The 25,360-nt window shown below is 34.8% G+C and overlaps 1 protein-coding gene and 1 non-coding gene across 6 annotated transcripts in view; one reads left to right on the top strand and one right to left on the bottom strand.

Moving 5' to 3' along the window:
- Positions 1–23,610, top strand: part of SUCO (SUN domain containing ossification factor) — a 76,237-nt gene extending 52,627 nt beyond the window's left edge. For all 5 annotated transcript variants that reach the window (XM_070043944.1, XM_070043937.1, XM_070043942.1 and 2 more), the window contains 8 exons: positions 855–945; positions 3,906–5,063; positions 7,682–7,769; positions 10,496–10,600; positions 12,135–12,289; positions 12,890–12,981; positions 20,423–20,478; positions 21,586–23,610. In XM_070043944.1, coding sequence (XP_069900045.1) covers positions 855–945; positions 3,906–5,063; positions 7,682–7,769; positions 10,496–10,600; positions 12,135–12,289; positions 12,890–12,981; positions 20,423–20,478; positions 21,586–22,029 — 2,189 coding nt within the window. In that variant the 3' untranslated portion in view covers positions 22,030–23,610. The remainder of the gene's footprint in view (positions 1–854; positions 946–3,905; positions 5,064–7,681; positions 7,770–10,495; positions 10,601–12,134; positions 12,290–12,889; positions 12,982–20,422; positions 20,479–21,585) is intronic.
- Positions 23,611–25,030: 1,420 nt separating this feature from the next.
- LOC115863146 (U6 spliceosomal RNA) lies at positions 25,031–25,135 on the bottom strand. Its single transcript, XR_004043401.1, has one exon. It is a non-coding gene; the product is annotated as a U6 spliceosomal RNA (small nuclear RNA).
- Between the last annotated feature and the right edge of the window lie 225 nt (positions 25,136–25,360).

Here is a 25,360-nt window from a genome sequence, read left to right as displayed (position 1 = left end):
AATATAGAAACCATTCAAAGGAACTTAGCAGTCTTCTATTATTCATTGCTTATTTGAATTTCACAAGTTCTCTTTAATAAATAGGATCCTGTCTATATAAAATCATGAATTTGTTTTTTGATTCTTCCCTGCTCTAGAAGTAATGATTTTATCCCTTATCTCTTTCCTGAGGTTTTGGTGCTCTAGAGGTACTTCAAGTATGCTTTTATTTATCAAACAGCTATTCAATTAAGAAAGCAATTATTTCCTTAAAGAATGTCAGATAAGAATATTATTAGCAACGGGAAACAATCTTGCCTTTTTTGTTTTCAAAAATACTTCGTCCCAGTTATAAAATAAGTAAGTCATGGGGTTGTAATGTACAACATGGGAAGTACAATATGGTGACAGATGGTAACTAGACTTATTGTGGTGATCATTTTGCAATGTATACAAATGTCAAATCACTGTGTTGTACACATGAAATGAATATAATATTGTATGTCAAATATACTTCAATAAAAAAAATTTAGTTCCAAGTGCAAACTTAAAATGACCCATTTCTTCTCATTCTTTTAGTAACTCAGGTGTCTTATTAATCATGTAAGATTACACAAATTTCGTAGTCATCTTACTTGCTTTAATTATCTGAGAAGCTGAGAAAGAATATGCACTACTTGTAGTTGTGACGTTCTACGATTTTTTCTTTCCAAAAGAACTTTATGAAAAAAACCCACAAAGTCTGCAGTAGTAAACGTATTTGACTTTTTTTCTTCTCCCTCGAGAAACTAAAGTCCTTTATTTGTTATAGTGAAATATTTTCATGGTATAGCTTTTTAAAATTAAACTCAATATGGGCATCTTTCTTAAAATAGGAAATAAAAGTATATCTGAGAATGCCACTGCCACAACTGCACCTAAAATGCCTGAATCAGCTCCTGTTTCAACTCCTGTTCCATCACATGAGTAAGTTATATTGTGATATTAGAGTTCTATTAAGATGGAAAGCTAAGTATATTTGTACATAAAAAGGTACTTGTAACTTGTGGGAAATGATTATCTATAGAAAGCTCTGGATCATGGGACAGATATTCCACAGCCACTTAAAACATCTTTGAGTTGCTTTTTGGGTACTGGGAATTCACTTCACTCCAGACCAAATGTTTGTTGTTTTGATTTTATGTGTTACTTTTATTATTTACAATACTTAATCTTTTCCTTGTTGCACATAATTAACCTAACTCTGCAGGTATAAGTTTGAGGACAAATATTAAAGACCTGTTTTTATTAAGTTCAAATTTAAAAGCATTGATTAAGTATCTATGCTATGCCTAGAAAGCTAAAAAGGGTACCTGAAATACTTAGAGCAGTGATTTTTAAATGATTTGTTTGCCACACAGCATACTCTTACAGTGTTCAGTTTCTGAAATCGAATGATATAGGTCTTTTCCCAGGGTGCAGTGGGCACTTTGGGCAGGGATGTATATATGTAGGTAACATATGAAATAACCTCATTTGGCCCTTTATACCAGAGGTGATTAAGGTTTGTCGGTACCTCAACTTCTGATCTATAATAGATAGGCTCATTAATGATTTGGGTTATTGGGACAATAATTGGGATAATTTGGATATAGTTATTACAAATGTAACTTCCATATATTTCATTGGATATACTCCCTGTAAACTTTGACAGCCCTTTCTCTCAGAGGAACTCTACTTAATGGGATAAGATATTTGAACAAGAAGCAGTTAGTTCAGGGTTATAACTAATGAAACCTCCAGTGGGTGTGCTTCAAGCTGTAATTCCTAAGTACTATCTTAATTAAAAAATGAGATTTTTGTGCTTTGAAGTGCACAGTGTCAAATTTGTATTTTCCTGTATTAATCCTGAAAGTGACTAAAGATATTTATTGGGTGATCAGAGTGAAATATATAGCATTATGTGCTATTGATTCCTAGAAGGTCCTAAGAAATCTCTTTGGGATAGAGATTCTTGGTGTTTCTAGTTATGTGGAGCTGACCGGTTTTTGTAACTGAATTCTTTAGTTAATAACATATATCAATAGTATGTCTTATTTTTCAAAACTAAATGAAATTAATTTCATTTTACACACATAGGCACATATATACCTATACACATTCACCCCTCATACATATGTATGAATATTTGTTGAAAGGTATCACATCAGGCTAATGTAGCAGTTTTTACTTTTCTATATTAGAGTTTTTTAATAGATATTCTTGCATACTTGTTTGTTTCTTTACTTAATGTTTCTTCATGTATGTTTGTCTTAAATTCTTTTTGATGGTTATATTGCAGTCCTCTGAAGAAAATAAAAGAATCCATGATAGGGTATCACTTTTAAAGTTATGAAAAGATGACTTACTTTCTTTTCCCAGGTTTGAGTTTTTTAAAGTGTAACTCTGATTAGGGTGTATATATATATATATATATGTTATATAACTTAATTTTTACCAAATTAATTCAGTTTAGTTTCTTTCCCTCCCCTTCTTCAGACATTCCTCCTTTTTACTGTTATAATTTATTTGGTAGATAATAAGCAGTATACCACCTGAGTATGTAAGAAATGTTGTATAGTGACTATATATTGATATCTGTATCTATATCATCTATTTAGGGAAGCATAGCCTAATTATGTTTTAGTTTAGTCCATTTACTATTTTATTATCAACAAGATGAAAGTCCTGCTTTTAGATATTGTCTTTTTTATTCCTACTTTTGCTATTTTGATATTAGGCTTTGTTTGAAGACATTTCCTGGCATTCTTAGTAGTGTTTCACAGTAGGAAAATTTGCATATGAAGGGGTTTTTTTTGGTTTTGAAATTACTTTGTTTTCTCAAATTATACCTTTGGTGCTGCAAGGGCTGCACCCGGAAATTCATTATCTTTATCTTGGAAGGGACCACAGATATTATAATTTATAACACTGTTCCCACCTGCTCCATTTCTCACTCTCCCTACCCTACACACATACTCCAGAGCCCAAAGATAGGACTGGGTTAGTGGCACTACTAGTTTATTATTAGTCAGGATTTTCATTAAAATGGTTAAGTATTTAGCTTTCAACAATTGAAAGTTAGCCAAGGTGATACTGAGATTATCTGGGGGGAGTGGAGATATGTTTCTTCTCCCTTTGCAGATAATTGTTTGTGTGTGTGTGTGTGTGTGTGATGCCATGTTGAAATTCCTCAAATCATCCATAGAGAAATAATCTCTGAGAAATCTGCAGTTGACCCTTGAATACCATGGGTTTGAACTGCACGGATCCACTTATACATGGCATTTTTTCATTAGTAAATACTAATGAAATACAGTACAGATGATTTTGGTTGGTTGAATCTGTGGATGAGGAATCGTGGATATAGAGGAACTGTGGATATAGAGGGCTGACTAAGTTATACTGCATGGAGGCCGACAATTCTAACTCCCCATGCACTGTTCAAGGGTCAACAGTAATTGCCTTTTGAAAGTAGGATATTCCAGCACAAAGTGCATTCATAATAAGAGTCCTGCCTTCTAGTTCTAGCTCTGGGACTAGCTCTGGGTAGCTCAATTTCTGATATAAGGGGTGATGAGGCTTGTAATATTGGTGAATATTTAGGGGAGGAAAGTTACATGAAACTTTCAGTAAATGGAAATATTCACATACAAACAACTCTTAAACAGAGTTTAAAGAAAAATTTGATTTGGTAAATATGGTGATTTGAATTATCTGGCTGTTCACTTGATAAATTATCTTTCTGTTACCATTTCTGAGTAATACTGTTTTTATAATGAAAGTGATTTGAAGGGAAATAATTCATCCAAAGTAAATTGAGTGTTTTCTGTATTTCCAGCGTTCCTTTTACCTTATGTATGATACATTTATTTTCCTTAAACATAATTATGGATATGTATTTCTAGGTTTGTAACTACTGAAGGACTTGTACATGACACAGAGCCATCATCACCAGATACTACAAAAGAGGGTCCCATTGTACAACTAGTTCAAGAAGAGGAAGAGGAGGCAAGTCCTTCTACAGTGACCCTTCTGGGTAGTGGTGAACAAGAGGATGAAACGTCACCTTGGTTTGAGTCAGAGACACAAATATTTTGCAGTGAACTGACCACAATTTGTTGTATTTCTAGTTTTTCGGAATACATATATAAATGGTGTTCAGTTAGAGTTGCTCATTATCGGCAACGCAGCAGAACTGCTGTGAGTAAAGAAAAAGAGTATCTTGTGTCAGCTCAATCACCATTAGTACTTCCTGAAGAATCAGTAGATGTTTCAGTATTGCAACCTCCAGCTGGAGAACCAGACAGTAAGAGTAAAGAAAAGAAAGCTGAAACTGTTGTTCTAGGTGACTTAAGTAGTGTGCACCAGGGAGGTTTGATTAATCACACTTTAGATGCAATTGAACTTGAACCAAGCCATCCTCAAACTCTTTCTCAGTCTCTTCTCTTAGATGTTACTCCAGAAATCAATTCATTATCTAAAATAGAAGTATCTGAGCCTATTAAATATGAGGCAGGGCGTACACCATCACAAGTGATTCCCCAAGAGAGTTCTGTTGAGGTTGATAATGAAACAGAAAAAAGGTCTGACAGTTTTAGTTCTATAGAGAAACCAACTGTGATCTATGAAACAAAAAAACTTGATGAAGTAATGGATAATATTGTAAAAGAAGACTCCATGCAAATTATCACAAAGCTATCCGAAACAATAGTGTCACCTGTAAACACAGCTATTGTGCCAGACAGTGAAGACGGGGAAGCCAAAATGAACATAGCTGACACACCAAAGCAAATTTTGACTCCTGTTGTGGATTCTTCTTCATTACCTGAAGCAAAAGAGGAAGAACAGTCTCCAGAAGATGCCCTTTTAAGAGGGTTACAGAGGACAGCTACAGATTTTTATGCTGAATTACAAAATTCTTCAGATCTAGGATATGCTAATGGAAATCTTATACATGGATCAAACCAAAAGGAATCAGTGTTTATGAGACTTAATAACCGTATTAAAGCCTTAGAAGTTAACATGTCTCTCAGTGGTCGCTATCTGGAGGAACTTAGCCAAAGGTAAGCTTTATTATGAATTAGCACAATACACTTTGCACAGTGAGTTAAGTAGCAAAGTATAATCTGTGACTAGAGAAGGAGAGGATTTAATTATCTCATGGTATAACAGTAATAAGCACCATTTTAGCTGGAGAGAGAAAGAAAGTTATTTGGATGTTGATCAGTGATCTTAAGAATTGATTTCCTTTTCTGGAAGTATTACTAAGTGACTATTATTAGGCTGATAACAAGTTTGAATTATCTATAATCAGTTTCTCCTTTCTTCTGTTGCTTAACTTCAGCCACTTTTGCTGTTTCATTCCCAGAGCACTCATGGGAAAAATTAGTCTATAGACTTTAAAGCTCTATGTGGAACATGACCAGATATTTTTTAAGAGTTTAAATAAGTGAAGATTAGAAAAATGCCAGAGGCCATGCCAGTTTGCTTATGCAGTGATGAAGATCTCAGGCACAGTTTTCCACTTTTTAAGCCTATTTACTTTTTTTTTTTATTCCTTAAGTATCCAGCGTCCTTAGGGCTTTTCCAACATTTTGTAACCACCTAGGCACTCAATGCCCAGAATTTCTGAAATGCTACCTTTTCATAATCTTCTTAAATTAAAATGCTGCTGATGAAATGTCACTACGGTCATCGTTATATCCTAAAAGGGGTTTCTTCTTAATTCATACATATAATTTATTGGCAAATTTTCTGTGGGTGTGTGTGCATGCCTACATCATACCTGTTCTTGCCTCTCCCCACCCCCAACCTATTTGCCCCACTAAAGGAACCACAGAAATCACTAATAAATCTTTCTTTAATTGAGATGTAATTGACATATAATATTGTATTAGTTTCAGGCATATAACATAATGATTTGATATTTGTATATATTGCTAAATGATTACCACAATAAGTCTGGTTAATATTATCACCACATACAACTTTTCTTTTTTCCTTGTGGTAAGAAATTTTAAGATCTACTCTGTTAGCAACTTTCAAATATACGATCCAATATTATCAACTATAGTCAACATGCTGTACATTATATTCCTGTTACTTATTCATTTAAAGTTTTACCTTTTGACCCGCTTCATCAGTTTTGCCCACCCCCACCTTGGCAATCACCAATCTGTTCTCTGTATCTATGAGTTCAAGATTTTTTTTCCTTTTATTTAGATTCCACATGTAAGTGAGATCATATGATATTCGTCCTTCTCTGTCTAACTTATTTCACTTAGCATAATGCCCTCAAGGTCCAACCATGTTGTTGCAAATGGCAAGACTTCCTTCTTTTTTATGGCTGAATAATATTCCTTGGTATACACATACCACATTTTCTTTATCTATTCTTCTATTGATGGATACTTAGTTTGCTTCCAGGTCATGACTATTGTATATAATGCTGCATTGAACATGGGGGTACAGATATCTTTTCAAGTTAGTGTTTTTTTCCTTCAGATAAATACTCAAAAGTGGAATTGCTAAATCATATGGCAGTTCTATTTTTGATTTTTTGAGAAACCTCCATACTGTTTTTCATAGTGGCTGCACCAATTTACGTTCCCACCAACAGTGTACAAGGGTTCCCTTTTCTCTGTATCCTCAACAACATGTTATTTTTTCTCTTTTTGATAATAGCAATTTTAACAGATGTGAGGTGATAACTCATTGTGATTTTGATTTGCATGTCCCTGATGATTAATGATGTTGAGCATCTTTTCATCTATTACCTGTTAGTCATCTATCTGTTTTCTTTGGAAAAATGTCTGTTGAGATTCTCTGCCAATTTTCTTTTTTTAATGTTTTATTTATTTTTGGCTGCATTGGGTCTTTGTTGCTTCACGCGGGCTTGCTCTAGTTGTGGTGAGCAGGGCTACTCTTGTTGCGGTGCGGGGCTTCTCGTTGCAGTGGCTTCTCTTGTTGCGGAGCACGGGCTCTAGGTGTGCGGGCTCAGTAGTTGCAAGCACGCGGGCCCTAGAGCGTGCGGGCTTCAGTAGTTGTGGTGCGTGGGCTCTAGAGCGCAGGCCTCTAGGTAGCCTTTTCATTAAGTTGATGGTTTCTTTTGCTTTGTAAGAAGTTTTTCAGTTTGATGTAGTCCCACTTGTTTTTTTTTTGCATTTATTGCCTTTGCTTTTGGTGTTAAATCCAAAAAACATTTCCAAGACTCATGTCAAGGAGCTTACCGCCTGTGTTTTCTTTTAGGAGTTCTGTTGTTTCAGGTTTTATGTTCAAGTCTTTAATACATTTTGAGTTAATTTTTGTGTATGGTATAAGATAGGGGTCCAGTTTCATTTTGTTGCATGTGGCTGTTCAGTTTTCCCAGCACCATTTATTGGAGTGACTGTCCTTTCCCCACTGTATATTCATGGGTCCTTTGTCATAAATTATTGACTATATATGCGACTAGTAAATCTTTTATAGCAGTGAGGAACATAGAATTGATGTTGAGGTAGCAAATACCTCAAGGGACCTCTTTATTTTACCTTTGTAAGTTTTCCTGTATCGCACAGGGTTCAGTAAGAGTCATTTTCAGAAATACGGATTTATCTTATATATTGAAATCAGAAGTGTGTTTCCAGTAATAAATTAATAAATAAGAAATTAAAATCAATTTAAATCAATTCTTACTCCATAGGTACCGAAAACAAATGGAAGAAATGCAAAAGGCTTTCAATATGACAATAGTAAAACTTCAGAATACTTCAAGAATAGCAGAGGAGCAGGTTGGTCATCTTCATATCTTATTTAATTTTTATATAAATTTCCATTGAATTTTGTAGGATCTCTCTGGTAAGAAGGATAAGTAATGTTGGTTCACTTTTTCCCTGATAGCTGATGATTAAGCTGTAATGTGATGTTTTCTAGCTGTTAGCATCAGTATCTGCTCAAGAGAAAATTTTCTTGAGCATTATTTGTATTACATTTCAAGCTTTGTATGTATGTGTATGTGTGTAGAAGTGCAGTGGACTTTTTGGCAACTTTGTTAAACTCTAAAATCATTTGTGGTTTTCTGTGTAGACAGTTTTATTGGTTGCAAATAAACAGCTCTATTTCTTTTTAATCCTTATACCTTTTTTTTTTCTTCCTTTTTCCTCTTATCTCTTGCCTAGAGCTGTACAGTGATGCAATAGGACTGATAGTGGCCATTCCCCTGTCTTGTTGATTTTAAGGGATTGAGTTCAGTATTGCAGCATTAAATGTGATATTCATTAATAAGTTTTTATAGTGTGTTACCATCATGAAGAAATTTTATATTTAACTTTTCTAAAAGGTTATTTGGGACTAAGGGAAGGTGAGGTGAGGTGAGGAGGCCTCAGGTTGCAGAGTTTAGTTGCATCTTACTCCCAGTTTGTGACATGTTATAATTGTGGTTCTACACACAGTTTTTCCCCACCCCTCTTTTTTTTTCTTTCTGAAATTGAGGTTTGAAAGTTGTTTACATATTCTTAGTATGAGTCCTTTATCAGAGACAGGCTTTGCAAGTATTTTCTCCCAGTCCATTACTTGTTTTGTCATTCTCTTAAACATATCTTTTGAAGAGCTGAATTTAATTTGTTGAAGCCCAATTTACCTGTTTTCTCTTTGCCTAACCCAAAGTCACAAAGATTGTTTTCCTCTGTTTTCTTTTAGAATTTGCATAGTTTTAGTTTTACATTTGGTTTATGATCCATTTTAATTTTACGTGTCACAGAGTATAGATCAAAGTTCCTTTTTTGTGAGGGAGGGGATTGAGAAACATGAATATTCCTTTCTTCCAGCATCATTTGTGGAAAGGACTATCTTTTCTCCACTGGATTTCCTTTGCGCTTTTGATGAAAATCAATTCACCATATACATGTGGATTTGTTTCTGGAATTCTCTTCTGTTTTGTTCATCTGTATCTGTCTTTTTGCTTATACTGCACTGTTGTGATTACTGTAGCTTTATAGGAACTCTTGAAATCAGGTAGAGTGAATCCTTCAACTTTGCACTTGTCCAAAATTGTTTTGGCTAATCTGGATTTGACTAATACAGATTTTAGAATCAGCTTGTCAGTTGCTACCAAAAACAAACAAACAAACAAAAACCTGTTTGGATCTTGATGGGGTTTGTGTTGAACTTAGAGATCAATTTGGAGAATTCACATGTTAATAGTATTAAGCCCTCTGACCCATGAACACAGTATTTATTTAGTTCTTCATTAACATTTTCCCTCTGTATTTTCTCTTTATATTTAACATCTATGCTTTATTAAAGACTTGTTTAAGTACTTTTAAATAATCTTGTGTATCATTAACACTATTGGAAGTAAATCTTGATTAGAAGTGTTAACCAATTTAATAACTGTAATAACTTATCTTTTAAAACTGTCTAGAATTTCTCAGTGTTTGTCAAAAGTGAGTCAAAAGAAACAGTTTAATGAATCACATTCAGCATTTTAAAAATATGAAGTAGGATAGAAAGTACCACAGTGGATCACAGTGAGGGAAGTAAGTGAAACTTCTTGTTACAGTTTTATACATCCGCCTACTCAACCCCATATACACAGTGGAGACTTAAAGATTACTTAAATCTAAGTTTGAAAAACTTAGGTTTAGAATAATAAAGGGTTATGTAGCTATTTCATAGAGGGTCCTAAATTAGAGTGTTAGATTTCCTTGACTTCTTTCTGCCCTCTTTTCCTTCTTCCTAAATTCACTAGTTAGTTGAAATTTTCAGTACAGTCTACCTAACGTAGGTTCATGACCATGAGTATGTTGCATAAGTCTCTAAAATATGCATGCGATATTTTAAATAAAGACATGTCTGTTGATTATAAAAGTTTCTAAAATTCAGAGCTGGAAAGATGGGTGTTTTTGATGAATTTCTTTTCACTGGTTGACTAGAGGATCTGTTGTAGTTTTTTGACTATGTGACATCCTAAGTTCCATCCTAATATGCTGTGAAATAGAACTTTTAAAACCTTCTTGGTATGAGCCTGCTTGATATCCAGAAACATTCTTCAAAAATTTTTCAACATGTCTTTGTATTGACTGCTTTGGTTTAAAAAAAAAAAAGCATGCTTGACAAAGTGACTATTCTGCGTATAGCTGGTTATATACTGGTTTATACATATGGAGCCCATATTAACTTGAAAAGCAGTTTCTTAGCATCTGTTAGACAATATTCTACATGGTAGCAGTGAATGGTGAAAGGTTTTTTGGTTTTTGGCTTTTGTTTTTTTTGGCTCAGGGCAGGGGAGGAAGGTTGAATAGTCTTAGATTCTTGAAGTGGTTTATGTTTTTTTTTTTTTAATTTCTGGTCCAAGTTTACAGTATTCATTCATTAAGAGCTTCCTATTAATATGTCCCCCCCCCCCCGCCCTGAGGAATTTAACAGTTTTTCCAGATTTTTTACTTGAATTTATAATGCAGTTAAAGTACACATGAAACACAAAGGAAAATAATATTTATTTCCTCCTTTATTATAGGATCAGCGGCAAACTGAAGCCATCCAGTTGCTACAGGCACAACTGACCAACATGACACAGCTTGTTTCAAATTTGTCAACAACAGTAGCAGAATTAAAACATGAGGTAATTGTTATTGATGGTATTGTAGGAAATGGTGTCATAAAGGCAGGCTTCGTATCTAAGAACTTTAATCGAAGAAGATTGTCATTTATAAAGAACTTTTTCAGAACACCAGAATATGGCATTTTAAAGTTTTGGAAATATATTAATTATCATAAACTTTTGGAAAACACGGCTTTCATAGTTTAGGTCTAAATTACAGTTATAAAGCAATTCTGTTAAGCCTTTTGTAAACCATTGGTAGTTGCAATATGTACTTCATTTTCAGTTCAAATAGGCTTATTAATTGCTTAATGAAACAAATTTTTCATTGATTTAAGCAGTATTTATTGAGCTACCGGTGTGTGTGAAGCATGAGCTGTACAGTTCTAGGTTGAGGCATACAGCAGTGAAGAGTCACTAGCCCCACAGGGCTAGGGAATACATACAGTAAATATATATGACAGACAGTGGGGTAGAGAGTGAAACTTGTGTGTGTGGACTGGTGGTGCTTTAAGTGTTGCTGCTTTAGCTACGGTGATGTTGGAAGGCTTGCCTGAGGAGGTGGCATTAGAACTGAGTGCTCAAGAGGAGTTAGCATCCACACAGAGCCTGGGGTCAGAACAAACTTGTTAGCAGAAGTAGGGCAAAGGCCTGTGACTAGAAACAGTGTAATGTGTTTGGGGTCAGAAAGAAAGCTGGTGTGGCTGGAGCAGAGTGAATGAGAGAAGTAAGGGTAAGAAATGAGTTTAGGAAATTGGCAGAGACCTGGTCATGTAGGCCTTTGTAGGCAATACAGAGTTTGAATTTTATTCTAATCACTGCAAGTCATTGAAAGTATTCAGTAAAGAAGTAACATGGATCATCTCATTGAAAACACTTTGAGAAACTCCCTGTTTGTTGCTCTATAGAGAATTGCCTCTTAGAGACCAGCAAGAGTGGAAGTGGGGAGGAAACCAATTAAAGAGGCAATTGCAGTAGCCTGGGTGAGGTGATGTTGGCTTGGACTAGGATTTTAGAAGTGGAGAACATTGTGAAGTTGCTGAATTCAGGATACATTTTAGAGGTAGAAAGACATGCCTTGCTGAAAGATTGGATGTGGGACATGAGGAATTTAGGGTGATCCCCAGGCTTAAATCACTGGGCAATTAGTGGTTTAGTTTTATAAGGTGGGAAAGATAGGTAAGAGCGTGATTTTTTTTTTTTTCTTACCAAGGAGAAGATAGTACAAATGAAAAAATGGAACATATGTGGCAAATAATGATTGAAGAACATGTTAATGATTGGTGAAAGTCATATTATATTATATTAATTGTATTATACTATTTTAAAAACTTTTCCATAGGTTTGAAAATTTTTAAAGAATGGAGGGGGGAGAAAAAGTAAAACATTGCCTTTGTAGTACATTTTCAAAGAGCATGCCCTGCATTTACAGTTTTGAAGCACTCTGAAAAAAAATGTTTAAAATGATTTGTCCTTTGAACTTTAGATCCCATTGTATTTTTTTCTAATATGGTTTTCAAATTATTATTATTATTAAGCCCTCTTCTCATCTCAGGTTTCAGATCGACAAAGCTATCTTGTCATATCTTTGGTTCTCTGTGTTATCTTGGGACTGATGCTTTGTATGCAGCGTTGTCGAAACACTTCTCAATTTGATGGAGATTATATTTCAAAACTTCCTAAAAGTAACCAGTATCCAAGCCCTAAAAGGTAAGGCAGCATTATATTTCAGTTTTCCTCTTATTTTTATTTTTTATTTTTTGGCCACTCTGCGCAGCATGTGGGATCTTACTTCCCCGACCAGGGATCGAACCCGTGCCCCTTGTATTGGAAGCACGGTGTCTTAACCACAGGACCGCCAGGGAAGTCCAGTTCCTCTTATACCTTTGAGAAATTTGAGCAAATAAAGGATACTGAGATAATTTCTTTCCCCGTATGATTATCTTGAAACCAAAATGTTAAAAACATCATTGGAACTAGTGAGATGGTCCTGTGCATGCCTGGAAGGTTCTATAGACTCTAATAGAGAAAACACTGATAGTAAGTGTATAAAAACCCTTGAAATGGTTGTGAAAGATGCTTCAATGTGGAATTTAAAGGGGGAGGAGGAGAATAGGTATTCTAATACAACACCTTTTAGAGAATGATCCTTAAATTTTTTTTACATGTGTTATCAATAACTGGAGTGTTACTTTAGAGGTTAGTCCTATGTGGTATGTACAGTTCTCTAGCGTCTGTCTAGCCCCAACTACAGAGTAAATTACATGTATTTTACTCATTGTGCCCAATGTTGTTTTTTCTTAATGTTAGGTGTTTCTCTTCCTATGATGATATGAGTTTGAAAAGGAGAACTTCATTCCCACTTATCAGATCCAAGTCTCTACAATTAACTGGGAAAGAAGGTAGATTTTTGTGGATATGTACTATGTGTATAGAAATGTGAATCTAGCTTCCTTCTAGCAGAAGCATGTCAATGTTGTGTTCGAGACCATCTGCAACAGAACAGTGGGTATAAGTAGCCTTTGTTTGTGCGGTGTCAAAGCCACTTTACCGTTTCCACACTTTAAATCTATCTTTGTTCCTAAAAGCCCAGAGGGTGGGGTGGGGGGCTTAGTGAAATTAGCCATTGGTAGCCTTATTTGCACATGCTCCTGTTTAGAAGTATTTCTTTTTAGAAAGGGGTGTTTGAGAAAGTTCAGCAGATATGGAAAACCTGAATGTGCTCCCATAGTATCCTGTGCTTATCTGCCTTCTCTTCCTGTACAGGTAGGACCCCTTTTGTCTCTAGTTTAGGTCTGTGAGGCACTTTCCGAAAAATAAATCAGGTCTTTCTCTTTTTCATAGCCCAGGGTCTATAATAGTATTCCATTGTCTTAACACTTAATGAATACTTAAATTTAAATGAATGGGTGTGTACTGAGTGGTTGTTCTCCTGTATTAGTACTTTTTATAATTAGTACTGTAATTAGTGCTTATTGAGAGACTTATCTTTATAGCAATATTAAAATAACCAAATTAATGATATATTTCAACTAGTGCTTTCTTAATCATTGGATTCTCTTTCTTTAGGATTTAGTAACTGAGCAGCATCTTTCAATTGATTCAATCATTTAAGCAATCATTCCTGAGATTCTCTGGTTTACTGTTATCACAAAACTTTACAGACTTAATCCATTACATGTGTGTTTACTTACGACTAGTAAATTTCATCCTAGTTCCTGCCTTTTTCTTTCTCTTTTTTTCTTCTTTTGGCTGATGTGTCTTTTTATAACTGAGTTTTTTAAATGAAGTGTAACTTGTACAGGAAAGTGTACTTATCGTATGTGAAGCTTGGTGGATTTTCACAAACTGAACATACCTGTGTGACGAACACCCCGATTAAGAAGCAGAACATTATCTAGCACCCCAGAAACTTCCTTGTGCTCTACACTGCCCATCCCCTCTCAGTATAGCCACTACATACTTTGATATTGTGAGATTCACCATGTCATTGAGTATAGTTGTAGTTTGTTTACTCTTATTCCTGTATAGTATCCCATTATACAAACATACATTATTCATTTACATTGGATTATTTCAGTTTGAGGCTATTACATATCTTTTGGCGAACACATGAACACACATCTGTTGGATATATACCTAGAAATGGGATTGCTGGATCATAAGATTGTGTATATGCCACCTTAGTAAATACTGCCACACAGTTTTGCAGAGTGTTGTATGAATTTGCCCTCCCATCAGCTCTTTTTGAGAGTTCCATTTGTTCCATATCCCTATTAACATTTAGTATTGTTGGTCTTTTAGCCGTTGTGGTGGGTGTATGTGCATTACTTATTTGAGCTGTGTTCATGTGATTAGGAAATATGTTGAGATGTTTTTCCTTCTCAGCATTTCTAGTCTCATTTCAAATTAGTTGAAATCCTATTTTACTATTTCTTTTCTCTATGTCACTCTTCAAAGCCAGATAGAATAGCCTTTTGTACCTGAGAATAGAATTACTTCTGTTTTAAACAACTGTGTCATCTTGGTTCATCTTTACAGTTAAAAAAGTTGAGTACAGTAGGCAGGAAGCTGGCTTTAATTCTGATTCCACTGTTTGTTAATTCATTTATTTCTTCTCCTGTTTGAATTAAATCTCTTCTTAAGGCATTTATTATAGTCTACTTTGATTTTAGCCATCCTGTACTGGCCTTATTTTTAATTCTAAGCTCAGTGAGAAGGGTCCATGTCTTATTTTGTTTTCTTACTGTAGTAAAAGACATGTAAAATTTACCATCTTGAAATTTAATTTGCTCTTAAAAATTTACTTTTTAAGTGTATAGTTCAGTAATGTTAAGTATATTCACAATGATGTGAAACAGATCTCCAGAACTTTTCCATTTTGTAAATCTGAAACTCTATATCCATTAAACCAATCCCTTTTTTCCTCTCCTCCCAGCCCCTGGTAACCTTCGTTGTTTTTTCTGTTTCTGTGAATTTGAATATTTTGATAAATAATATGATTCCTCTTATATGAGTTGTCTTTCTCTGACTGGCTTATTTCGTTTAGCTTAGTGTCCTCAAGTTTCATCCATGTTGTAGCATGTGACAGGATTTTCTTCTTTTTTAAGACTGAATAATATTCTGTTGTACAGATATAATCATGTTTTGTTTATTCATCTGTTGATGGGCATTTGGGTTGCTTCTACCTCTTGGCTATTGTGAAATAATATTGCTGTGAACATGAGTGTGCAAATAAATCTTTAAGACCTTGCTTTCAGTTCTTCTGGATATATAGTTGACCCTTGAACAGTGCTGGAGTTAGGGGCACTGAGTCTCTGCGCAGTTGAAAATCCATGTATAATTTATAGTTGACCCTCCATATCCATGGTTCCTCCGTATCTAAGGTTCTGGATCCGCAGATTCAGCCAACCACATATTGTGTAGTACTGTAGTATTTACTGTTGAAAAAAATCCACGTTTAAGTTGACTCATGCAGTTCAAATCCACGTTGTTCAAGGGTCAACTATGTACTCAAATGGGATTGCTGGATCATATGGTAGTTCTATTTTTTGAAGAAACTTTACAGTGTTTGTCATAGTGGTTGCACCATTTTACAGTTCCACCAACAGTGCACAATGGTTCCAGATTTCTCCACATCCTCACCAGTACTTGTTTTCTATTTTGATAGTAGCCATCCTAATGTATGTGAGGTGATATCTCATTTTGCTTTTGATTTGTGTTTCTCTGATGATTAGTGATGTTGAGCATCTTTTCATGTGCTTGTTGGCCATTTATAAATCATCTATGAAGAAATGTCTATTCAAGTCCTTTGCTCATTTTTAAATCAGGTTATTTTTTAATTGTAAGAGTTCTATATATTCTGGATATCAATCCCTTATCAGATATATGATTTGCAGCTATATTCTCCCATTTTGTAGGTTGCGTTTTCACTCTGTTGATTGTGTCCTTTGATGGACAAAATTTTTTTAAGTTTGATATAGTCCCATTTGTCTATTTTTGCTTTTGTTGCTTATACTTTAAATGTCACATCCAAGAAATCATTACCAAGGCCAATGTCATGAAGTTTTCCTTCTGTGTTTTCTTCTAGGAATTTTATAGTTTTAGGTTTTATGTTTAGGTTCTTAATCCATTTTCAGTTAATTTTTGTATATGATGTAAGATAAGGGTTCAACTTCATTCTTTTGCATATAGATATCCAGTTTTCCCAGCACTGTTTGTTGAAGAGACTGTTCATTCCCCATTGAGTGGTCTTGCCACCCTTGTTGAAGATTATTTTACCATTTGTGAGAGGATTTATTCCTGGGCTCTTTTTTTTTTATTCCATTGGTCTGTATGTCTCTTTATACCAGTACCACACTGTTTTGATTACTGTAACTTTGTGATGTGTTTTGAAATCAGGCAGTGTGAGTCCTCTGTTTTTATTTTTTAAAAATTGTTTTGCCTATTTAAGATCACTTGGGATTTGATATGAATTTTAGGATGCATTTCAGCAAAAGAATGCTATTAGGATTTTGATAGGGATTATGCTTAATCTATAGATCGTTTTGGTAGTATGGACATCTTGACAGTATGAAGTTCTCCAGTCATGAATGTGAGATGTCTTTCCGTTTTTTTGTACCTTCTTTAATTTCTTTCATCAGTGTTTTGTAGTTTATAATTTGATTTACGTCTCTCACTTTTGTTGACCAGCCAGGTGGACCAAAATTGTTTTGATTTTTGTAAGACATTTTTATTATAAGTGAAATACAAAAAAGTGCACAAAACTGAAATGTACAACATGCAAAGTAATTATAAAGTGAACACCTGTGTAACTAACACCCAGATCAAGAAATAGAACAAGGCCAGCACTTTTGGCATTGCTCCTGTAGAGATAGCTACCTTGACTTTTGAAATAGTCATATTCTTCATTTTCTTAATAGTTTTACCATCAATGTTTGGATTCCTCAACAATATAATTTGATTTTTACCTGGTTTTGAGCTTTTGATAAATGGAATCATACCATATATACTTTTTTGCCTTTCTTTCAGCATTCTATTTGTGAGGTTCATATACATGATTATACTTCATTTTCAATATTGTATAGTATTTCAGTAACTGACTAAATCACAATGTAGTTATCCATTGTACTGTGTTGTTTACAGTTTGGGGCTATTACAGATAATGCTGCTGTAAACATTCCCTTTGTTTGTATACCAGCACATAGTTGCATGAGTTTCTCTAAGAATATTACCTAGATGTAAAATTGCTGGATTGTAGGGTATGCTTATCTACAAGTTATAAGATAATGGCAAACTTTTCCAAAGTGGTCATATCAGTTTATCCTTCCACCAGTACCATGAGAATTCCCATTATTCTATGTTTTTACCAGCACACACTTAGAATTGTCAAATTTTAAAGTGTTTAACCTCATTGCAATTGTAATTTGCATTACCTGATTACTAGTGGGGCTGAGCATTTTTACTTATGCCGTTTATTCATTTGACTTTCCTGGGCATTAAAGGTTTTTGCCTGTTCTTTTACTGGGTTGTTTCTCTCTTTCATACTGGTTTATAGTTATTTTTAAGATTTGGATTCTAATTGTTAGTTGGTTAAATGTTGCAGATATCTTATTTCATGTAGATATCTATTTCACTCTTGACAACCTATTTTACATGGAGTCTTTTTAAAAGAATATTTATTTATTTATGGCTGCATTGGGTCTTAGTTGTGGCACGTGGGATCTTTTGTGGCTGTGCACAGGCTTTGTCTAGTTGCAGCAAGCGGGGGCTGCTCTTCATTGCAGTGCACGGGCTTCTCATTGCGGTGGCTTCTCTTGTTGCAGAGCACCGGCTCTAGGCACGCGGGCTTCAGTAGTTGCAGCACGCGGGCTCAGTAGATATGGCGCTTGGGCTCAGTTGCTCCATGGCAGGTGGGATCTTTCCAGACCAGGGTTTGAACGCATGTCCCCTGCATTGGCAGGTGGATTCTTAACCACTGCGCCACCAGGAAAGTCCCACAAGTCCCCTTTCAAATCACACTATACTACTTTGCAGGTAGTATGAATATTTTATAATAACAAAATATTCCTAATTCCTCCCTTCAATCCCTTATATAATTTGTCATTCTTTTTACTTCTATATAAGCATGTATAGTTACATAAGCATACCCAAATACATTGTTGCTATTATTGTTTTGAACAAGTTGTTATGTTATGGATTAAGAAAAGTTTTTATCTTACCTTCACTTACTCGTTCCCTGATACTCTTCCTTTTTTTATGCAGATCGGAGTTTCTGACCTGTATTATTTTCCTTTCTGAAGAACTACTTTTAACATTTCTTGCAAAAGCAGGTCTATTGGCAACAATTCGCAATTTTAGCTTGCATCTTTGATATTTTTGAAATTTGTATATGAAATGCCTGGGTGTAGTAATTTTGGCATTTGTCTTTCTTGGTATTCTGAGTTTCCTGGATCTGTGGTTACTGTCAGACATTAATTTGGGGAAATTCTGTCATTATTACTTACAATATTCCTTCTGTTCCATTATCCTACTCTTGTCTTTCTGTATTCTCATTACTCATATGTTACACCTTTTGTAGTTGTCCCGCGGTTTTTGGGTATTCTGTTCATTTTTTAAAATTCGTTTTTCTCTTTACTTTTTAGTTTTGGAAATTTCTATTATCATATCCTCAGCCTCAGTTATTCTTTGCTCAGCTGTGTTCAGTCTACTAATGAACCCATCAGAAGCATTCTTCATTTCTGTTACTGTGTTTGATCTCTAGCATTTCTTTTTAATTCCTTTTTAGAATGTTTCTGCTTACATTATCTATCTGTTCTTGGATGTTGTCTACTTTTTTCCACTTAAATCCTTAGATTAATCATGGTTTTTAAAAATTCCTGTTCTAATAATTTAAGCATTCCTTCCATATCTAACTCTGGTTCTAATGCACGTTTAGTCTTTTCAAACTGTGTTTGCCCCGTTTTAAATGCCTTATAATTTTTTGTTGAAAGGGGAGTATAATGTACAGGTGGTCCCCAACTTATGATGGTTTGACTTAATTTTTCAACTTCACGACGTGTGAAAGCAATATGCATTCAGTTAAAATAGTGCTTTGAATTTTGACCTTTCCCAGGCTAGTAATATGTGATGCTGGGCAGTGGCAGCAAGCTCTCAGGACAGAAATGACTTCTGTGTTCCACTTGACTGTCTGGGTTCCTACTTTTTCCTTCAATTGTGGCCTGGAATTACTTACTTAGTCTGGACAGCCCTTCAGTGCTGTTAGTGATTTTTTTTTAAAATTCATTTAATTGCTTGAGGTTGATCTGAAAACCATTAACAACCATTCCTAGAAGTACACGTCATGTTTTTTAAAAAAGCAATTTGAATGAGATTAGTAATCTGATAGAAATGACTATTTAAAGGAATCTTTGGATACTTTTATATATTTGATGACTTTCTCAACAAATTTCTAAGACAATGTAAAAAATTATAATTCATTGAATCATGTTATTAGTAGATTTCTGGTACATGAACTTTTATAATGAGTTTGCTACTTATAAACTTCTGCCTACATCAGACTATAAATCATCTACTTTTAGTGGGCTGAATAGGACTGAAGTCTCAGAGTGCCTCTTTTATATGCGTATTTATCTTGTCAGGATGGGGGTGGCATAGAGCTGTCGTGAATGTGCTTAAAGTAATGAAATTTCAGCAACCTAAGGCCAGTATTTCTAATTTACTCACCATGCCAGAGTGTTCATTCATTATTGCTTGATCGCTGATACTGCATATTCAAGCTATTTTAAGATTTTGGAGTTCATAGTTTTGATCACAATAAATCATAGTTTTGATCGCAATAAATCATAGTAATAAACAATTAGAAAAAACTTCTTAGATCTCTTTTTGTATGTTCCTTTAACTGGCTTTCATACAGTCACAACTGCTTGTTGCACAGTTAACCCATATTTGCAACACAGTATAGTCTTCTGGAAAAATATTCAGATGATCTATAGGTTTGGTATTAGCTTACCTGGAATGTGATTTTTCTCATTACATATAAGAGGGTAGAGCTGGCCCAAACAAGGATCCTTACTATGTTGGCTGATAGCTGATAGCCAACACAGTAAGTTAAAAACTTAACTTATTTGATGATGATCAGTGAAGCCCAAAATAAGAATGGTGCCCTCTCCTAATTTATTGCTTTTGGCTTACTAATTTCAAGTGTATAAATATATGATATATATATATATATATATATATAAAAATTCATTGGTTCTGTTAATAATCATAAAGGGATAATATTTATAGTATTTAATCATAGTATGATCTACATTTTATGTCTGCTTTTTTTCTTACTTATAGTAGACCCAAATGATCTGTACATTGTAGAACCCCTCAAGTTCTCTCCAGAAAAAAAGGTAATGTTTTGTTTCCTTTTAAGTATATTGGTGTGTTATGTGGGTGTAGATGAAGAAATAGGTTGAAAGTTTTAATATAACCTCTAAGTGGTCCTTAAACTTACTGTTTATTTTCAATCATGATAATGATGTAAATGTTTACAGGGGTCAGCAAACTATGACCCATAGGCTATATATGGCCTGTGGCCTGTTTTATAGGGGCCTGAAGCCATTTTTAAAGAGTTGTAAAATAAAAAAGAATATGCAGAGAGAGGGTATGTGACCTGAAAAGCCTAAAATATTTACTATCTGGCTTTTACAGAAAAAACTTGCTGACCCCTGGCTGATTGTCTGACATGCACTGATAATAAAGAATGACTCAGTGTGTGTGCTATTCCTGTAATCCTCACATCAACCTGAAGACGATACTCTCCCATTTTTTAAGTGAGAACACTGAAACTCAGAGTTTGTATCTTCTTTAAATGACTCATTAAATAGGTGGCAAAAATCAGACTGTACTTAGGCTTTTTTGGTTATAAAGTGTGTGCTTTTTCCATTTTGCCTCTTAAAGTAAGTTGTCCTCATTTTGATTAGAGGTAATTGTCTCCAGGTGAAAGGACTTGGCCATTAGAACTTAACTATCTTGTAACTTGGCCCAAGTTACAAGGTAGTATGTGGCGAAGTTAGGATTGAAATAGCCTAGGATTCAATCCTAACTTCACCACATACTACCTTGTAACTTGGGGAGGGAATTAAACCTGTGAACCTTGGTGTTTTCATTTGGTAACCAGGGACAAAATATTGATACTCACCTTTCAGGGTTAGCAAGTAAGATACACATGAAAGCAACTAGAATGATGTCTGGCACATAATAGGCATTCAGATTTTAGTTATCGCCCCCTAATCTATATTCACAGGTGGCAGATAAGAGTTTGACTGAGTAGTATTTACAAAATGAAAAGGTAATTATGGTATCTGTAAAGAACATAACAGTATGTCTTGCTATTTATAATACTCTTTTACTTTCCACCAGGAGAGGGCACTTTACTCCAGTAGCTCAGCTCTCTGAATTTGGTTAGGTAACTATTGGAGGTCTAATTCCTACCCTTTCTTTTCCTTGTGTTATAGAAGAAACGCTGCAAGTACAAAACTGAAAAAATTGAGACCATAAAGCCAGCACATCCATTGCACCCTATAGCCAATGGCGACATAAAAGGAAGAAAGCCTTTTACGAACCAGAGAGATTTTTCTAATATGGGAGAAGTTTATCACTCTTCTTATAAGGGTCCTCCGTCTGAAGGAAGCTCAGAAACTTCATCACAGTCAGAAGAGTCTTATTTTTGTGGCATTTCAGCTTGCACAAGTCTGTGCAATGGACAGTCCCAAAAGACAAAAACTGAGAAGAGGGCTTTGAAACGAAGGCGGTCTAAAGTCCAAGACCAAGGAAAATTGATAAAAGCTCTCATACAGACTAAGTCAGGATCATTGCCAAGCCTGCATGACATAATCAAAGGAAACAAAGAGATCACCGTGGGAACACTTGGTGTTACAGCAGTCTCGGGACATATTTAAAATTAATCGAACTTTTCATACTGGAGACTTTTGTTGTTGTTCTTTGAAGAACAGTCTGTGGTATTTGAAGGGTTTGGGGGAGGGAGAAAATATTACTGGGAAAAGTATTCAGAAATTATGATTCCTGCCTTTTTAAAAAGTAGGTGGGATTGTGTCAATCTTGGTTAGTGAGCTGCAGTTTTACAAGGCTGATCACTTCCTACAAGGACAATGGTAGACATTTTATAAAGATTTTTTTCACAGATTAATTACTGGGACAAAAGTAATTCGGAAGCCCAGTTCCTTGGGTGGGATAGGAATGAAAGCCTAAACCTCTTCCTTTAGCTTTGTTCCTACTTCTTGCACCTTCCCATATTTATGTGCCTTTTGTCTATTTATAATGCCACTGGAAGAGGAGGGAGAACTTTTCCTGTCATTTGATTTCTTTTATAACTTTGTTAGTTTTTTGAAGCTGCAAACACTACAAGGCTTTAATGTGATCTGCGCCTGGAGTTCAGTAAAGATCAGTAAAGACAGTGTAAAGATCCTAAAGACTTGGCCAACTAGACCTCTGTTTAGCAAACTCACTTGAAACAGACACTTGATGGAATTTTTACATCTGTTCTTTTAGGTAAGTGGTGATGCTTTTGATGTTATTTTCATTTAACTTATTCACACTAGTTTTCTTTGGTTACTAATTCAATGAGAAGGGGAAGAAAAAAACGACAGGATCTTTTCTTGAAAATAACTAGTACTTGCAAATAATTGTTTTATAAACTCACCTTTTAAACACATTTAGCCACTTTTAAGGGTTTTCTTTAGCTACATTACATTTTCAACATTCACAATAAGCACTAATCCTCCCAACTTTCAGATCACTGTTTTCTCTTACAAATGGAAAATTCAAAGGTTTGTCAAATGAGTCCAGGTCTCATAATCACTGCCTATGTATATATGCACAGAACCAGCTAGTGAGTTTGTCAAGCCTTGTCTAATTGGTCAAGTCTAAAGGGATTATTATTCCTTGATGTTTGCTTTGTACTGGCTACAAATGTGCAGAGATATACATGTGTGATGTCAATGGGTTTGTCTTCGTCTTTTTTCTTTAAAAATAATTGGCAGTGACTGTATTTGAATCAAATCATTTCTTAAGTATGTGTTTGTACAGTAATGAGTGAAAGTGGAAAGTTTCTTTTTGAAAGGGAGAGAATTGACCGTTTTGTGTTGCAAGATTTGTTATTGAGCACTTTTAGTAATAACTGTTTTTAAACTTGTCTAATACCTTTCTGGGGGTATTGGTTGTAATGTGACTTATTTAAAGCCTCTTTTGTTTAAGTTGCTGCTTCAGGTTAACAGTATGTTTTAGATGATTTAAAATTTTTTCCAATCTGTACAATTAGCCATTCAGAGCAAGAGGGCCTGATTGTATAGAAACCCATTGAAAAGAGGTCCAGATGAGAGCAGAGGTAGAGCGGGAAGTTACACCATCTGTGTGCAGCATCCAGGGTTGTGGAAAGAAGACTTTCAATATGTAACTACGGAGCTGTAGTGCCATTAGAAACTGTGAATTTCCAAATAAATCTGAACACTTGTCTTTATTAATTACTGGCTCTTCTGTTCTTTGAAGGAGAACTTTTACAAACTTGTTACTCTGAACAGATTTGTTTTTGCCACTTTTAAAGTTAAATACAGCAGCATCCTGTTAAATAATTAGTCACATTTCAGCCAACTACAAACTGATTGAACTTTGACAGAAACATTTTGTTCCCTATACAGTCAGAATTTCACCATTTCAAACACTGAAATGAGAGTTTTGAATATTTAGTAGACTACGTTTATGTGCTTTTCTCTTATTAGGTGCCATCTTTAAGACTACTAATTGTTAATTTTTTCCATATATAAACATGGCATAACATTTTACAATTTGGGGTTTATTTTTCCTCTCTGAGATTATACTTACATGAGGGGAAAACATGAAAATTCTTGCCAATAATAGATTTGTGACTGGCGAGAAGCAAAGCTATACGTGTGTGTGTGTGTGTGTGTGTGTGTGTGTGTGCGTGTGTGTATATATGTAATAGGCTTTCAATGTTCCTTGGTAGTCAACTTTATTTTATTTCTTCTAATATTAAGTAAAGCATTAAAACAGCAAGAAATAAGAAGAAACGAAGGGATCTGTAAGAGCAAGAACACAAAGTAAAGTTCTTATAATTGGATTTTTAAAAATAGAGTTATATAATTTGAGGAATGAAATAGTTTTTATAAGGTACACAGAAAGGCACAGAAAGACAGCTGTTCTCTATTCTCTGCCACTACACGTCCCTCACACCCCAGCCTTTCCCCCATCAAGGGTTCCTTGCTCCCCAGCAGCAACCATTTTCAACTCTGTATCTCCAGTTACTGTGCTTATTTTGCCACTTACTGATTTGCCAGTTTTTGATGTGTCCCCAGTGTGAATATATAAACTTGTCGGCACGAATATGAAGTAGATATAAACTTATATTTGTTAACCTGGTTGAACAAATTTAAGATCACAGTATAATAAGCAACATGTCTATTTAGAAATATGTTTTAACTCTCTATTTCATAGAACAAAGTTACTTAAAAGCCTCATGCTTTTCCCCAACTTTTTAACTTGAGAAATTTCAAATCCATAGAAAACGTGAATTCCCATGCACTGTTACCCAGGTTCAACAATTAGCATTTGTAGTTTTCTTTTTATACATACATACACATGTATTAAACACATTTTTTGGGTGAGCCCTTTGAAAGTTAAAAGATATCATGCTCTTAACCCCTGAATACTTACGCATGTGTTTTCTAAGAATAAGAACATTCACCTACATGACCATAATACTAGTATCACACCTGAGAGTCAGTAATTCCCTAATATCTAATACACACTCCATGATCAGATTTCTCCACAGGTCCACATGCATACTCTTTCCTTCCTTTTCCTTTCCTTCTTCCTTTACCAAGGGCCAGTCAAGTTTCATTTGGTTTCACTGTCTAGTTTCTTTTAAAATGTACAGATTGCTTTATGACTTTGCATGTCTTCCTTGTGTAAGGGCCATACTTATTTTCTCTGAATCATTCCAGTTTTAGTGTCTGAGCTACCAAAGTGGCTATTAAGAGCTTTTCTAGTGATGTATCAACACTGTCACTATAAATTTTATCCCAACCCACAAGTATTCATTTATATGACATTAAGACATTAAAAATAATCCTATTGGAACATGTATTATACTGCACTGCACTATACTCCACTTAGTCTTATTACTTTCAAAATTAATCTTTAGAATATTTGTTTACAACAGAGTTCATCACTTGCATTTATAAGGTCATACACCCC

The sequence above is a fragment of the Globicephala melas genome, chromosome 1 (genome assembly GCF_963455315.2).
Source record: "Globicephala melas chromosome 1, mGloMel1.2, whole genome shotgun sequence".
NCBI lineage: Eukaryota > Metazoa > Chordata > Mammalia > Artiodactyla > Delphinidae > Globicephala > Globicephala melas.
Note: the sequence above shows the minus strand (reverse complement) of the source record. Positions and strands in the feature narration are given on the sequence as shown.